Raw genomic sequence first — 16,816 nt, forward strand, 5'->3', positions numbered from 1 at the left:
AGACAGAAATGCACAGAAGCCTTTAGAGTAAATAACATTTGGAGCATTACAGTCCAACAACATGCATACACATGTGTGCGAAGATCACTATAACCCTCAGAAGAGACTGATGGAAAAGGGTGTGGCACAAGAGAAAGACAAAAACAATGACAGGAGGAGGAAAGAAGAACAAAGATGAAGAGAAAACAAAAAGCTAAGTAATATCTAGTCAGCAGAGGACAAAGAAAAGGGTCACAATGGCTGAAAAAAAAATAATAAAAAAGAGGGAAGACAAGAGGACGTGTGCCAGAAAGAAAAGAAAGAGAAGAGCAAATGATGTCATCATCAGTGCTGGGCTGTGCTCTCTCTCCTCCCTTCAACTTTACGTCATTCTACACACACACACGCGCGCACGCACTTAGAAGAGGCAGACAGGAAGACGGAGAAACAACACACACCCACATTCAGCATCCTTTCAGAGCAGCTTAGCATCAGCATCCAAGACTGTCCACCTCTGTCAGGTAGGCTGATCTCTCCTGCTCATTCACTCGAGAATAACACACACCCATCCGGAAGTGTTTTCTGTATGCTATGTCTACAAGGTCAAAAAGAGTTTTAAATTATGCACGAGGTATACTTCACGTTTGTTTGTTGAGGTCAATAGGACATGTGATATATGCATAACAGACAGAGTGAAAATGAAAGAATAGAACATAAAGGAGCTGTGCAGCTGCTTATTACATACATATATATGCACGTATAACACTGTATATGCAATAAAGGAATATAAGCATGTTTACAAGAGCCATTTCATTTCTAATAACATAAGAGGTAAATTTATTTTTGAGGTATTTTGATTCAGTGTTCTGTTATGTGCTATTCTTTCATTTTCATTCTGCCCAGAAGTTAAGATGAAGATGCTAATTTTATTTTTTACAGATTTTAAATACCTAATATTAGAGAAAGAAAGGAAAGAAAGAAGATGAAGATGCTGATTTTAATTTGACAGATTCTAAATACCCAATATTACAGAGAAAGAAAGAAACAGGGATTAAAAAAACACTTTAATTAAGATCAAAATCTCAGAGAGCAAAATACAACCATTATAAATCATCCCAAAACACTATCTGATCACCAAACATCACCAATAAAATAATACCATCTTCTCTTTACATAGCATACATAAAACTTCATTCACACACTGTTTACATTTAAACGATTTAAATGAATTCCCTGTGAGTTGATAACATATAAAATGTATATTCCACTATGATTCTGAATGACTCTGGATTTAGGGAAAGTAAAAATTCCAAAATCTCTTTATTTTTCCATTCAATAACCAATCTACAAGTTTTTGAGAGAGAGAGAGAGAAAGAGAGAGAGAAAGAGAGAGAGAGAGAGAGAGAGAGAGAGAGAGAGAGAGAGAGAGAGTGTGTGTGAGAGAGCGAGAGAGCGAGAAAGCAAGCTGGAGCTAATTTAGTAAAGTAGAGCTCATTACATTTCAGCTTTTAGTGTAAGTAATGTACAAGTCTCTCCCCCCCCCCCCCCCCTCTCTCTCTCTCTCTCTCTCCTCTTTCTCATTGGCAATTAGTATGATATTTATGAGAAAGTAAGATGTATTGGACAGCAGTAATCCTGGGTGTATCATTACAGCACCACGGCAGCTTCAATGTCTGTACATACCAGCAGACACAAAGACATTATTACGAGAGGTCTTGCTATATAGATGTATTAACAAAGCTGTAAAGTCATTAATAAAACAGCAACTGTTTATATTATTATTTTAAAAATACATAAAGTGACATCTTTGTACAAGAAAATATGGTCACTGACAACAGAAAAGGGTTTCCTATGATAAAGTGGAGTATGATCAGTTGTTTCAGGTGTTTTGATGTGTTTTAAAGAGCTTAAAATATAAAAACCTTTCACACAGCTGCTTTGTTTCCATAGTGTTGTTATTGTTAAAAAGGACACTTTAGTACCTTCTAGTGGTGAATAAATAAAACTGCATGATATTTGCAGAAAAAAACATTGTTTTGGTTGTTTTGTAAACGATGCTATATTATATTATATTATATTATATTATATTATATTATATTATATTATATTATATTATATTATATTATATTATATTATATTATATTATATTATATTATATTAATAGTAAAGACAGACCAGATAAGTTTTGATGGAAAGATCAGAACACATTTAAACGGCTAAACGCATCCTAAATTTAGCAAAAAACAAGGTTTAAAACTGAAACAGCATAACCTTGAAAATAAAATCCTATACATCTCATCATTGTGAGCTTCATTGGATTATTACAATGCACTACTTACAGGCCTAATGAAATGACTCTTCACAGTAGCCTACATTATATAATCTCTTGCTAATGTTAATTTACGTGAATATCTATCAATGCAATACAATCAATTTGTGGGTCTGTTTGAATGCTTTTAAATATCTAACATACCTGTATTGATTGGGCTTTATTACAAAGGCTGTTGCATTCCCTTTTAACTAGACTGCACTCCAATTGTTTCCCTTTTTTTTATTTGCATGGTCAATAACTAACTAACTTTGGGCTTCAAGTTACTCAGACATCATACATGCATGTGATTCTGAACTCATGCATGCCTGCATTCTCTCTATTTATGGATATGACAAGTCTAAGATATAAATATTTTTTATCAGTGTACAATTTACTGTAAGAAAAGAGTCTAGAAGACAGATTCAAAGTGAAGACACTTATTACATATTGCAATTTTAAACAACAAATTAGTTTGAAGTACTTCTAAAATTGTTTGATTAATAAGTAATAAAATGTATATTATTGATTAGAATAAAGTGGAAATAAAAACATAAATATTACATGATGCAATATTTTGTGAAAATTCTGTTTTGTGTCATTTTTTTATTTAATCAAAAAATACTACAGCATAACCTCAAAACATTTTGTCTACCTTTTGGCCAATATGATAACTTTATATTTGGAAACTAATAACTGATATAGCAGAGACATACAAAAGTTTAGTGTATTAATATGATTCCTGATTAATAAAATCACATAAGAATGGACTTTACTGCAGAGAACAAGAAAACTCCAGGGAAACGTTTAGATCTTAGCTCACCTATTGCAATTCTGAAGTTCTATTTATTCGTGGTAGAAAATTTCACACTTCTGACATCTTAGTCTTCTCTATAGCATAAACACTATTAAAGTGTGTGTCTATTTATGGCCAATAGCACAGGTGGATCAATCAGCAGAAAAAAAAGATCTATTAAAAGCATTTATCTACCCTTACCAATATGGTGACAGCAGTGGTGTAAGTAACAAATTACAAATACTCAAATTACTGTAGTTGAGTAGTTTTTTCTCAGGAAATGTAATTTACTAAGTAGTTTTGAAAATGTGGAGTTTTACTTGCTCTCAAGTACATTTTTAGTGCTGTATTGGTACTTTTACTCCACTACTTTCCTTCAACCTGCAGTCACTACTTTACATTTTCTTGTCTATGCGGATTAGAAAATTTAGTCCTGTGATTCCTGTTCAATCAAATCGCATATAGATCATATGGAACTATTGTAAGAAATGCGCGCTTTATAAATGCAGCAGACTATTTGTAAGCATTAAAAGTGTCCAAGAAGATGTCCAAAATATTTACATGCAATGACCCAGAGACTGTTTAGACTGCATGTCACTGTTGAGGAAATGAAGGATGTCTACTGTATGATGACTAAAATGGCCTTAACCTCCTAAACTCTGGGACCCGGTATCAGGTCCATGACGTCATTTACATTCGCATTCTTTTAATTTTAAAGGTCTGTATTGGCCCATAACCCCCATAAGTGGTTCCTTTCTCTCATCAATTGGAATAGAATAACTTTTGCATAGATTATGATAGAGACATTCCTCTTTTTTCCTTTGATTATTGACATGTGCAGGAACCACCAAAATTAATTAATGCAACCTAGACCACACAGAACCTAAAAGATACACTTTCAAATTTGAGTTCACAAAAAAAAAGCGCCTCACAGACAGCATGTACAATTATTTTAAGCACTTTCAACAGTGTTTTATGAACATTCAAAGGGTTTTCTTTAAAATGATACCAAACTTTTGCATTTACACCTCTGCATGTGGATTTGAAAGCTTTTAAATTTGGGTAGGCAAAATCCAGGTAGAAACCCCAAAATAGCACTTGACTTTAAGAGGAAGAATTAAACGCACTACAGAATGTTACGTTTACACACATCCACAAATTATATGTAAACGCATCAGCTTTTTACAGTGTAATACTCGCTACTCACTACTCTTCAGTACTTTTTATAAAAAAGGTCTAGTTTTTACTCTTACTTTGAGTAATATTTACAACAGATACTTATACTCTACTTGCACTACATTTTGGGCAAGTAATGGTACTTTTGTATGAGTTTTCAGTACTCTTTCCACCACTGGGTGACAGATATTTTGTGCACTTTGTTTAAAACTCATTCTTTTTAAATGGCAGATCGACAACATGGCTGAGGGTTCGGGTGAAATATCATTGGCAGAGGTTGAGATGGCATTTCGTAAATTTGCTGTTCATGGAGACACCAAAGCGACGGGGAAGGAAATGAACGGGAAAAACTTTGTTAAGCTGTGTAAAGACTGTAAGGTCATCGACGGGAAAAATGTCACCAGCACAGATGTGGACATCATCTTCAGCAAAGTCAAGTACGAGTATTCTCACTTCAACTTTTAATTGAATCCTCTGCAATGTCAATGGATGCATAACTGTATAACGTTTATGTGTTAGGGTTAAATCAGCACGCGTCATCACATTTGAGCAGTTCACTCAAGCCATGGGCGAACTGGCTACGAAGCGTTTTAAAGGGAAGAGCCAGGAGGAGGCAGTGCAGCTCCTGTACAGCCTCATTGCTGGCAAAGAACCAACTAACATTGGTGTCACTGTGAGTACAAGTCAGTCAAAACAGTCTTTAAGAAAATATGCTTTAAATAGTAAGTCATGTGGTATTTTAAAGTGCTCTGTCTGAGGCTTCTGCAACAGGTTGTCAAATCTCCAATAGTATCTGGATGCAGATTTTATGATGCAGGCTGAGATTGCATCTCTCAGCGATGCAATGTCAGACACAATGCACTCAATGGAGCTCAGATTTCATCTGCACCAGGTCGGCATCCAAATAACAAATGTCAGACAATGTAATTTTCTCAAAATATGCATTAATATTGGAATTATTGTGCAATGATTTCAATATGGTACGTTTGAATCAATTCAGTGCTTGAGGTTAAGAACTTATAATGACAAGAAGTCATTAGCATGTTCAATTGAAACAGCAGTCCCAAATATCAGCCCCTGCACTTCTGCCTTTATAGAATCTAAGCTACTAAAGCATATTGCTGTCATTACAACAAGTTGCTTTGTTTAAAACAATAAAACACTGACAACACATAACCTAAAATCAATAGACTAATGATCATGAATACTATTAATAGTTTATTGCACAGACTTTGTTTTTAAGTCTTCCATATTTTTAACCACACTTTTACTCTCTAAACCATGTCAGTTATATTTTTTAACTTCAAGCATTAGCATTACAAAAACTAAATTAATACAACTAAAATCAAATTAGGGACATGAATCAGAAAAAAAAAACAGGAATGTAACAGCTTGACAGTAAACTGTTGTTTTGTTTTGTGTTAAAGTATTGTTGCAGTATTCATTCATTTATTTTCTTTTCGGCTTAGTCCCTTTATTAAACTGGGGTCCCCACAGCGGAATGAACCGCCAACTTATCCAGCATATGTTTTACACAGTGGATGCCCTTCCAGCTGCCACCCATCACTGGGAAAATTGTTGCAGTAGTTTTCTGTTAAAGCAAGATTCTAAACAGAAATGGCTAGGCTCGCAGTTAAATAAAGCAATGACATTTTTTAAATTTCCCCTTTACTTCTCTGTCTTCGTCATTTGGTTTGTTACTGATTATCTATGCTGTTGTCCAGTCAAAATTTTCACTCCAAAATGGCAACTGAAGTGGCCCCCAGTGGCTGTTATCAAAAATCCATCACTTCTTGGCCTTCTATACGCTTGTTATGTTGTGACGTATGAAATTTTGTTTCCAGGTCCAAGCCTCTACTCATTTGAATTAAAAAAATATTAGTCTATGACCACATTTATTCATATCACACATCAACATGAATTTTATATAAAATCACGGTGTACACAACAATCTCTGCACTTGCTGCCTCCCAGACACCAATAATTTCTAAAAAATGTATGACTTTCTGGCCATCTAATAATAGGCATGAGTATATATATATATATATATATATATATATATATATATATATATATATATATATATATATATATATATATATATATATATATATATATCAGTTGTGCCTTTCGAAATTATTACATCGCTTTGTAAATGTTTAATATTACCATTTGTTGAGTTACCCCATACAGTTTGATAGAGCGATTGGAACCGGAATCCACTTCGCGTGACATCACACTTAACAAGGGGTTACATTTTGATTGAAAGGATAGTTCACTGAAAATTCTGTCATTAACTACTCACACGTTGTTTCAAAGCCATAAGACCTTTATTCATGTTCAGGACACATTAAGATGTTTTTCATAAAATCTGGGAGCTCTCTGACCTACCATTTATTAATGTAATGAAAATTTATGAACCAACAAAAGTACAACTACACAAATTATGTCCAGGAACACAGTGGAATATTATGATCTCCTTTCAAAGGTTCGGCTTCAGTTTGTTTCATAAATGTAGTAAAGATTATTTGGCCATCTGGTCATATTAATAGGCCAAAATATATTAAATTCAATTAATGTGTGTGCCCCAAAAGGCTTTTTTTTTTAAATTTATTTTATTTTATTTTTTTGGCCACACAGCTTTAAAATGCCAGAATCTCTTCTGAAAATGTCCATCTGGAGGCACTTGAGAACTCCTGGGTTTTATCAAAATTTTTCATTTATCAAAATAAATAAATAAAAGACAGACAAACTAAATAAACTATTATGCCAATCCATCCAAATTCAGTAATCAGCAGGTCAAAAAGAACACAGAAATCTGCAGCATGTACACATGGTAGGGAGATGTATACATTTATTTCAATTGGAAAACTTGAACTCTTTGATGAATCAGAATCTTTGATGTCAGAACAGCTTCACCAATGATTAACACAAAAATGTTTTCCTCTGTTTATGTTTTATAAACATGTATATTCATATAATATTTAGAATATATATTGAAATATAATAGGCCCAATATCTTTATCATGCAGTTTTTCATTACCAACTTTGCAGGCTGTTTTCATTAAACCACAGATACATCACAAACTGCAAATAAGATATTGTTTTGAAAACCCATATGACCGGCTTTTAACGAAACAAGCATGCACAATCACCACAATCTCTTTCCCTCCACAGAAAGTGGCAAAAGCCTCAGCTGTGGATCGGTTAACAGACACCAGCAAGTACACCGGCTCTCATAAGGAGCGTTTTGATGAGTCTGGAAAGGGAAAAGGCCGCGAGGGAAGGGCGGACATCCCTGACTCCAGCGGATACGTCTCTGCATACAAAGGCCAAGGCAGCTACGACAGCAAAGTAAAAGAGGACGAATGAATGGATGAAAGGGGAGGAATGCTTAATGCATGACATAATGTGTACGTCTGAAGTCTTCCTGCTTTTATTTCAGCTGCTAGGTCGTGGCTTGCCTGCAAAAGCAAACCCCTGGCAAAAATCTTGCTCAATAACTGTAGTTTTTTTTTCACTTTTATATCCGCAATTACTTTTCAATTATAATATGCTGCTGTTATAAATACCCTTTGGTTTGTTTTGACGCTGGATTTTTTGCTATGTAGCAACTTGTCTGTCTGTCCAAACATGCTAGCTGCTACACGGAAAACACTGATTTAGATCTAACTGAATATATATGATATAAATACATACCTTGAATGCAAGTCAATTTAAAACAAACCTGTCAAATGTGTAAATTAGTCAAATATGCAAACCAAAAACATTCCTTTGTATATAAAAAACAGTTAAGGGGTGTTACATTCTGTCATCATGTTAGTGATTTTTCATGTGGTAACAAGCAGTAGGGCTGCACGATTCTGGCTAAAATGAGAATCACAATTTTTTTTTGCTTAAAATCAAGATCAAGATTTTCTCACAATTCTGTAGATGTAAAATAAAGGTTAATATGAGTAGACTATTATTATTGTTATTTCACAAACATATGGTAAAACTAGAACAATAATATTAGGTCTATGCGTAGGTCTACTGTTGGTTAAATGCTAAATTTTGTAGACTTGGAATAGTGGACTTGAACAGACTTTAAATATGTCCTGGACGTTAATTCACAATAAAGAGAAGACATCAGAATAAAATTATTCATAATTCTGAAGTTGAATTATGTTTGGTAAAATGAAACATTTGTCATTATCAGATTGCCTCCTACACTATATTCAACATTATATAGGCTAGAGTAGTTATACTGACCCAGTAAACATTTAATTTCATGCACAACACTTTGTGTTCGCAATTAAAGAAAAAACATATCAATTGCTTGTTGTAATCCTAACTTTACAATGCAATATGATCATGTAAATGATGTGTGCTTTGTGAAAAAAAAACTAAAAACATATATGCATACATCATTCGCTGCCACGCACATCCTCTCGGTAGTAAACAAACAGTGCGTCAGCTCACGTGTGATTTCGCGGTAGTGAATACATTGTTACATTTGACATTTTTGGTTGAATTATACCTTATAAATACAGGCTGCATCCAAAAATCACATACTTTCAACTTAGGCTATATAGTAAGCTTAAATCAGTATGCGAGCCGAGTAGTATGTTTGAATTCATAGAATTCGAAAAACAGTATGTAATAAGTACCAGGATGAGCTACTCTTTCCAGCGAGATTCTGAAGTGCGCATATGATGATGACGCTACGCATGATGCCCCGCGAAAGCATTCATGAATGGGAGTGAAGATGCGGGTCGGTCACCTGTTGATGACAAAATGTCAGATGTAGTACGTCCGAGTTCCATTCATATTACTCACATTCATACAGTATAGAATGTACTTTTCTAACGGCCGAATAGTACGTTTAAATTTAAATGCAGTACCTACTGTGTAGTATGTGGTTTTGGACGCAGCCAGTGTGACACTTGCAACATCATTTGGAGGTGTCCACATTGGTGAGCAACATATAAAAAACAGTGTGAAGACCTGTGCGACCTCCTTTATACTTCTCCCGTACTTTAGAACATAATTGGCTGAAGAGAAGCTGAATTAAGATTGTGTGAGGGGGGTCGAATCGAGATCACAATCTTTTTTCGATTAATCGTGCAGCCCTAACAAGAAGCTTGTTTTTTTCCCATTTGCCTTTCATAAAATGTGCATATAATTTATAAGTATAAATAAAAACCAAAACTAAACCATTAAAGAGATATTTCATCCCAAAATGAATTATTCATTCTCACGTTGTTCCAAAAATGTATTGATAAAAAAAAAAAAAAGATATTTCTGATTCTGACAAAATGGTCAATATATTATTTTTGTGATTTGAACAAGAAATAACGTTATACAGGTTTAAAACAAATTGACAGACCCCAGCAAACAATTTTGTGTTTAATAGACATCTAATAGACATCTAAATTTGAACAGCTTGGCTAAAACAAGGCTAAACTTGGGCTGTCAGTGAAAATCTAACAGACATCTCAGAATAGGCCAAAACTAGACTAGTCGTCAAATAGACAGATTAGACAGACTTTATATTTGTAGTCATTCATTTCTGTTTATTTAATGACTAGACAAGTTTTAGCCTATTCTTAGACGTCTATTAGATATTTCTCTGACAGTCCAAATTTAGCCTTGTTTTAGCCAAGACGACCATGTTTAGCCGTCTATTAGACATCTTTTAAAAACAAAAAATGCTTGCTGGGACTTTTCAGTTTTGGAATAAAGTGTCATTTTACTGCTTCCTTCTTTCCACTGAGGTTTATATACATATGCTGGCTATTTGCTGAGCTTTATTGTGTGCCTGTTGAGCTTCTTAGCTTTGTTGCACTGAGATCTCTATCAGACTGAACTGAGTCAAATAAAGTCAAATAATGAAGCACCATGTGGGAATACTTAAATTACAACACACATCACTGTGATGATTTCCATCACTTCTGCTGCATTGTAGACAGAGGTGTGGTGAGTTCCTCTGAATAGCTGTTCTGGGGCCTCAATCAATATGAAACAGAAATCCTTTCCTGTGAAAGCACATGTTTGAGATAGTAGGTTTGAAGCTTTGCGGTCAGATTCATCACATTTCATGTCTCTTATGCCCTTCATTGTGTTGCTCTATTGTATAAAGTTTGTTGAGGTTTTGGATTTCAGCGCATCATTGATAAATCACTGTTACAGCAGCAGTCGTCCCACTTGTTGTAGCTTTTTATTCATATTACTGACATAAAGCTCCTCTTTATAAACACACACACACAGACCTAAATCTACCTCTTTGAATGTGGAAGGAGGAGATCTGCCTGAATATAAAGCCGAATGCAACACTCCCAACAATTTTCACTCGCTTAAGACTCAAAAGGCAGAAACAGCTGTGAGACATGAAAGGTGAGAAAATAATCACTGTTTATGTACAGAAATTATTTTTCTGAGAGTAGGTTGACTGTTGTGGCTGTTAAATATTTATAGGGGACAAAATACCATTCAGTTGTTGTTGTGTCTTACTATTAGTTTTGATATTTCTTAGTTTTTACCACACTGTAAAACCCAACAGTCAACTTTATCTAATGAAATGAGTGTAGTTAACTTAAAATTGACTGAAAGTTAATTCTACTCATTTGAAAAGTTTTGAACTCATGTGTTGAAGGTAATGAGTTAATGAAATACCTCATTACTTCAACTTAAATGGAGTAAGTTCACAGCACTCATATAGATTAGTTTTTTAACTCAAATGGTTTTGACCGTCTTCAGACGGTTTGAGTTGCCTTAACTTCTTGGGCCTAACAGTACTCAAATGGTTTGAGTTCTCTTCATTTATTGGGTTTTACTGTGCTCAAATTGCTTTTTTAACTCAAATGGATTAAATTCACAGCACTTATTAGAATTTGTTTTTGAACTTACATGGTTTATTGCAATCGGTTTCCTCAAATGGTTTGAGTTACCTCAACTTTTTTGGGGTTTACAGTGTAAAAATCACTTTGTTTTTGATAGACGTTTTAATTATATTCTATGCATTTTGATTTAATTATATAAATTTAATTTATTTTAATTCATTCTAAATCAATCTTTTTATTTAAGAGCAGCACAATACTATTTTTTACAACAATTTTGTTATATAATATCAGCTATTCAATGCCCTGATGTAATCTAAAGGCCTTTTTCTTATTATATTGAGTTTGTGTATGTAATGGAGCTGAGAGAACTGCACTCTTATTGGAAGCTGAAAGAATGATTAAATTAGCTGACATATTTAATAAACGAGTGCTCAAGATGGAGTCTGCAGACAGAGTCCATGTGGGCTATATTATGTTTGACAGATCTGTACACATTTGGACCATTTTCATGAGACTAAACTAAACTGACTCAGAACTGTACAGACTGTATAATGGTATCATGACATAATGTGATAAACCTTTGTGAACAATTTAAATCAGGAAATGTTGTTGTGCTGTTCTGCGTGTTGCCACTGGTGCTTGGCCAGCAAAAGACCTACAGCTGGGATGGACCAGGACAAACCCTCGCTCCAGATCCCATCAACCGTAAGAGTTAATGCCTTAAAAATCTTGATAACAGCAATGTGAAATGCACAAAATCTCAAAGACACATGCAACATTTTATTTCTCTCTTACTAGCGTGCCTGACTGACCAGGAGTCATGTGGTTGTTGTGTGATGCAGAAGAAAAAGTGGCAATTGCAGCAATATTTAAACTCTAGTATGAATGTACTGGAGGATTCGCTGGCCAAAGCACAAAACACACTGAAAAACATCAGAGGTACACACAAACACACACACACACACACACACACACACACACACACACACACACACACACATGCTTGCTCAAGTCTAGTTTAGAAAGTGAAAGTTTTATACATCTCTAATATTGTGAAATAAAAGCGCCTGAAGTTTAGGCTTATATATGCTAACAGATTGTAAAACAATTGTTTTTTTTCTACTTTACTTAAAAAGATTCACACAAAAATAAAGAATCATTTACATAATTTAATTATACGCTACTTGTTCCAAATCTATAGCAGTATCTGTCTTCTGCTGAACACATAGAAGATATTATGAAGAAGGTTGCTAACCATGAGAAAGGTGTTTAAAGCACACCACCTCTTCACAGGGGTTCCTCAGGTTTCTCATTCTTTTCTCCATTTTCATTACTTTGCAAGATTCAATCATTCCCAACAGGACTTAACATTGTTATGCTGACCACACACATCTCTCATTTCAACCATACAACAGTAACTACAAGGATCTTACACTGTCTGGAGGACCTCTTGGTTTAGAGAAAATATCATCTGCAGCTCAATCTGGATAAAACAGAGCTTCCTTTCCTTCAGGCAACTCCAGCTAAATTTAACAATCTATCTGAGGTCATCTATTATTATCCCATCTAATTCAGTCAGGAACTGTAGGGTGATCTTTGATGACCAGTTGTCCTTCAAAGATCACATGGCAAACACAGCATGATCATGCAGGTTTGCATTGTGCAGCATCAGAAAGTTGAGAAGCTTCCTTAAAGAGCAGTCGGCACAGTTGCTGGTTCAAGCATATGTGAGTTCTAGATTGGACTACTGCAATGCTCTCCTCGCTGGATTCCATCATTTGCTGTGAAACCTCTTCAAAGGATCCAAAATGTTGGCTGCCAGTTGAAGCTTGCATCAAATTTAAAACTCTGATGCTTGCATACAAAACAGCCACCGGCTCTGCACCGTCCTACATCAGTTTATTTCTACAAACTTACACCGTCTCCAGAAGCTGTTCCTCGCTGGTCAAATGATCTCCCCAATCCCATGCAGACTGCTGAAATGACTGGCAGCATTCAAAAGGCACCTAAAAACTCTGTTCAGTGAGCACCTAAACTTAAAACCAAAATTAAAAAATTTAATTTCTTCTTTATCTAGATTGTATTTTTCTGATAGAAACTCCAGCCTGATCTTACGAGGAAACTTAACCATCTCACTTTTTGTCAGTTTAGTGGTTAATTTGTTCAAAATTGTACGAATTTAAAAAGGGAGCTTGGCACCAAACCTCGCCCCTAAACCCAACCGTCATTGAGGGAAAAGCAAATCCTACTAAATGGTGTGAATGAGATCGTACAAATTCAAACAAATTAGCGACTAAATCAAAAAGTTATGAATTGCCGTGAGATAGTATTGGAAACTCTAGTAGCACTAACTGGGAGTACTGACCCTTTACGATAAATCAATTGATGCCTTCCTCATTGTAAGTCCCTCTGGATAAAAGAGCCCGCTAAATGACTAAAGATAAATCACTCGTTCGGTTAACAACATTTTTTGAAATATCTTCTTTTGTGTGCAACAAAAAAAAAAAACTCATTCAGGTTTGGCACAATTTTAAGATGAGTCAGTTTTTAAAATCTCTATAATTATAAAAATCTAGTGATCTGTTTTATTTGCATTCTATGCTACTGATACACAATTCATGTTGTCAGTGTTGGTAATGCATTACAAGTAATGCAGGTTACGTAATAATATTACTTTTCTAAGTAACGAGCAAAGTAAAATATTACTTTTGAAAAATAAGTAATAATATTTGAGTTTCTTTTTAAAAAATGTAACGCGAGTCACAATTAGCTTTAAAAAAATCAATTGCTGAATTAGAAAAAGCCACAATGAATCACGCAGTCAATGAGAGAATGTGTTCATAATTTTCAATGGATTGAAGAAATGGAAAAGGGGATTACCTCAATGGACAGTGACTTTACTCAAGACAAATAGTACAAAAGTAGCACACACATTGCATTAAAATGTCAATAGTCTGTATATGTGGCATGTATAAATCTGGGGTCAGGAAGTTAACATTATCCTAAAAATATTTTTTTTATGTATAAATGTGTAAATTTTTTAAAGGTTAATGAAGGCTATACAGTGCATTGTCAATGGCAGAGCTCCTCTAATAAAAAAGAAAGAAATAAAAAAGTTCTGAAAGAGATCAAGCCTCAGCAAAAGGTCATTAAAAGTAACGCAAAAAGTAACTCAAAAGTAACATAATGCATTACTTACCATAAAAAGTAACTAAGTAACTAGTTACTTTTTTAGGAAGTAACTCAATATTGTAATGCATTACTTTCAAAAGTACCTTTCCCTAACACTGCATGTTGTTATGCAAAATGTATTTTGGAAACATTGATTCATTCATTCATTCACTCATTCATTCATTTAAGAGGTGGGCAATCTTATAAGTATTTCACTCATCTCCCTCACTTCCTCAGTTATATCTTTTGTTTGTTGCATTCATTCATTTTACAAAGCCATGTGGATTTTTTTTGAAACTTACAGTTTTGAGTGAACATAACAGGAAAGCACAGAGGTAATATAAACTCTGCTTGCTTTTTAAATCTTAAAATGTAAATCTTTTGAACTAGATTGCTCTCTTATCTACATTTGTTTTGGGAATGTAGAGTATTTATCTATTAAAATTGTTGTATCATAAACCTCATAATGTTGCAAAACATCAAACTTTCGCATTAGTGGGAACAACATCTGCTTCTGACAATATCTTGTGATTAACCTGGCAACATTAAAAAGTAATGCAATTAATAATCAAAACCAGTGTAAAATACAAATGACCATGTAATATTGCTTTCAATGACACCACAAAATGAAAAAGAAGATAAATATATGCTGATATTAAACAGAAATATTTCAAAGTAATCTAAATAATCTAAACCTTTAAAGTTAATCTAAATATTAAAAGTAATGAAGCTCAGTTTACCTATGAATATTTTCACATCTGGGTTTCACACATGCTCTTTGTTATTCTTCAGACAACCGAGTGGCGTTTTCTGTTGGTCTGACTGACAAAAGACGTTGTATTGGTCCAGTGAAGTTGCCGATAAACGTGGTCTACCAGAGCATCTTCATTAACATTGGAGAGGCTTATAACTCCACGAATGGCGTATTCACTGTTCCTCGTTCAGGCGTTTATAACCTGGCGTTCACAGTATTCAGCGACGCAGGCTCTCCAGGTGCACCGCTGGCTGTCTGTGCCAGCATACGGAAGAACGGTGTGGCTCTAGCAGCTCTCAGAGAGATTTATGATCAAGATCAGGAGGACCAGGCCACTGCTGTCTTACTAGCACAGCTCAGTGTAGGAGACCGCATTACCATCAGTCTGCAGGCTGGATGCTGGCTCTGTGATGATCAGAACCACTACAACACATTCAGCGGCTTTCTGCTGTATGCCACTGAGTGAAACACGCACACACACACACACACACACACACACAGGTTGGCTTTTGTGGTTTATGAGGACTCTCCATAGGTGTATGTATTTTATACTGTAAAAAACAAATAATAGAGTATATAGCCTTACCCTATGCAGAAAACCTTTGGCAAATTTTGAATGTGAAAAGACTCTGTTTAGTAAGATTTAAAACTGTTTTAAATTATAAGAACACAAGGCATGTCTTCATAAACCACCATAACATTATAGCTCATACCCATGTCATTATATAAATATGTGTCCGCATAAATTACATAAGTACACACAGATACACACTCACAAACACACAAATGTACTGTTCACTGTTTAAGCTAAATCAAATATCATCAACTTGCATTACATTAAACTGACTAAAACAACTCGTATGACTAATTAACTTGTATGAAAGAAATAATTGAAACATTATTTTATTATATTTAAGTAAAAAAACATACGTTGACATGACATTGATCATATAATTTTTTCACAATACAGGTGTTATATCAGTGAGAAGCTCACATAAATTTCATTGTTTTCATACATTGCAGAACTTGATTTTGCTAATTTCTGAGCATTTCGATTACTGGCCACCATTTCAGATGTCTACACACCTGATTTCAGAAGGTTTCAATATACTTGTGAAATTGTTTTAAATATTTGACCCTGAACTGTATAAGCACGCGCACACACACAGAGATTGTACTGTAAGATAACAGACTGTTGTCAAAGACAGATGTTGAACTTCACTATAGTAAAATGCTGAAATGAAAACAGAATTGTGTCCATCTTTTACTTTCTCCCATTATTTCATCCGTTTATGAACTGTTTTGTTGATATTCTGTGTCCATGCCCTCTTAAAAGTAGATAAACTGCTGTAAATAAACAGAATTTAATGGTTTCTCATATATATTGTATATCCATGGTCCATGGTTTATGTAATGTGAGGTATATACATATACACATACATATACAGTGGGGGAAATAAGTATTGAACACGCCACCATTTTTCTCAGAAAGCATATTTCTACAGGTGCTGCTTGACTTGAAATTTTCACCAGATGTTGGAAGCAACCAAAAAAAAATAAATCCACAAACTAACTAGTTTGGAAATTAAGTTATGTGTAATAAAATGAAATGACACAGGGAAAAAGTATTGAACACATGAAGAAAGGGAGCTGTAGAAAGGCAATTCTTTTTTTATTTTTCCCCAAATTTCTGTTTTACGGAGAAAATATTTTTTTCAACACATTTCTAAACATGATCATTTTAATAACTCATTTCTAATAACTTATTTATTTTATCTTTGCTATGATGACAGTAAATAATATTTTACTAG

At 34.4% G+C, this 16,816-nt stretch overlaps 2 protein-coding genes across 2 annotated transcripts; both read left to right on the top strand.

Annotated features, from left to right (window-relative positions):
* The first annotated feature begins 381 nt into the window (after positions 1 to 381).
* On the top strand, positions 382 to 10,135 carry tppp2 (tubulin polymerization-promoting protein family member 2). The gene is made up of 4 exons (XM_056458142.1): positions 382 to 500; positions 4,491 to 4,696; positions 4,779 to 4,932; positions 7,437 to 10,135. The coding sequence occupies exons 2-4, from the start codon at positions 4,500 to 4,502 to the stop codon at positions 7,629 to 7,631; spliced, it is 546 nt and encodes a 181-aa protein (XP_056314117.1). The 5' UTR covers positions 382 to 500; positions 4,491 to 4,499; the 3' UTR covers positions 7,632 to 10,135.
* Positions 10,136 to 10,469: 334 nt separating this feature from the next.
* LOC130229372 (C1q-related factor) lies at positions 10,470 to 16,295 on the top strand. Its single transcript, XM_056458141.1, has 4 exons — positions 10,470 to 10,634; positions 11,681 to 11,785; positions 11,879 to 12,019; positions 15,044 to 16,295. The coding sequence occupies exons 1-4, from the start codon at positions 10,628 to 10,630 to the stop codon at positions 15,469 to 15,471; spliced, it is 681 nt and encodes a 226-aa protein (XP_056314116.1). The 5' UTR covers positions 10,470 to 10,627; the 3' UTR covers positions 15,472 to 16,295.
* Positions 16,296 to 16,816: the final 521 nt, after the last annotated feature.

Source organism: Danio aesculapii, chromosome 5 (genome assembly GCF_903798145.1).
Source record: "Danio aesculapii chromosome 5, fDanAes4.1, whole genome shotgun sequence".
Taxonomy (NCBI): Eukaryota; Metazoa; Chordata; class Actinopteri; order Cypriniformes; family Danionidae; genus Danio; species Danio aesculapii.

Excerpts from the sequence above, each read along its gene's own strand:
- tppp2 (XM_056458142.1), top strand. The coding sequence starts at position 4,500 with ATGGCTGAGGGTTCGGGTGAAATATCATTGGCAGAGGTTGAGATGGCA. Across the intron at positions 4,697-4,778 it reads ATCATCTTCAGCAAAGTCAA|GGTTAAATCAGCACGCGTCA; the intron begins GTACGAGTATTC and ends TTTATGTGTTAG. Across the intron at positions 4,933-7,436 it reads CAACTAACATTGGTGTCACT|AAAGTGGCAAAAGCCTCAGC; the intron begins GTGAGTACAAGT and ends TTCCCTCCACAG.
- LOC130229372 (XM_056458141.1), top strand. Across the intron at positions 11,786-11,878 it reads CGCTCCAGATCCCATCAACC|CGTGCCTGACTGACCAGGAG; the intron begins GTAAGAGTTAAT and ends CTCTCTTACTAG. Across the intron at positions 12,020-15,043 it reads CACACTGAAAAACATCAGAG|ACAACCGAGTGGCGTTTTCT; the intron begins GTACACACAAAC and ends GTTATTCTTCAG.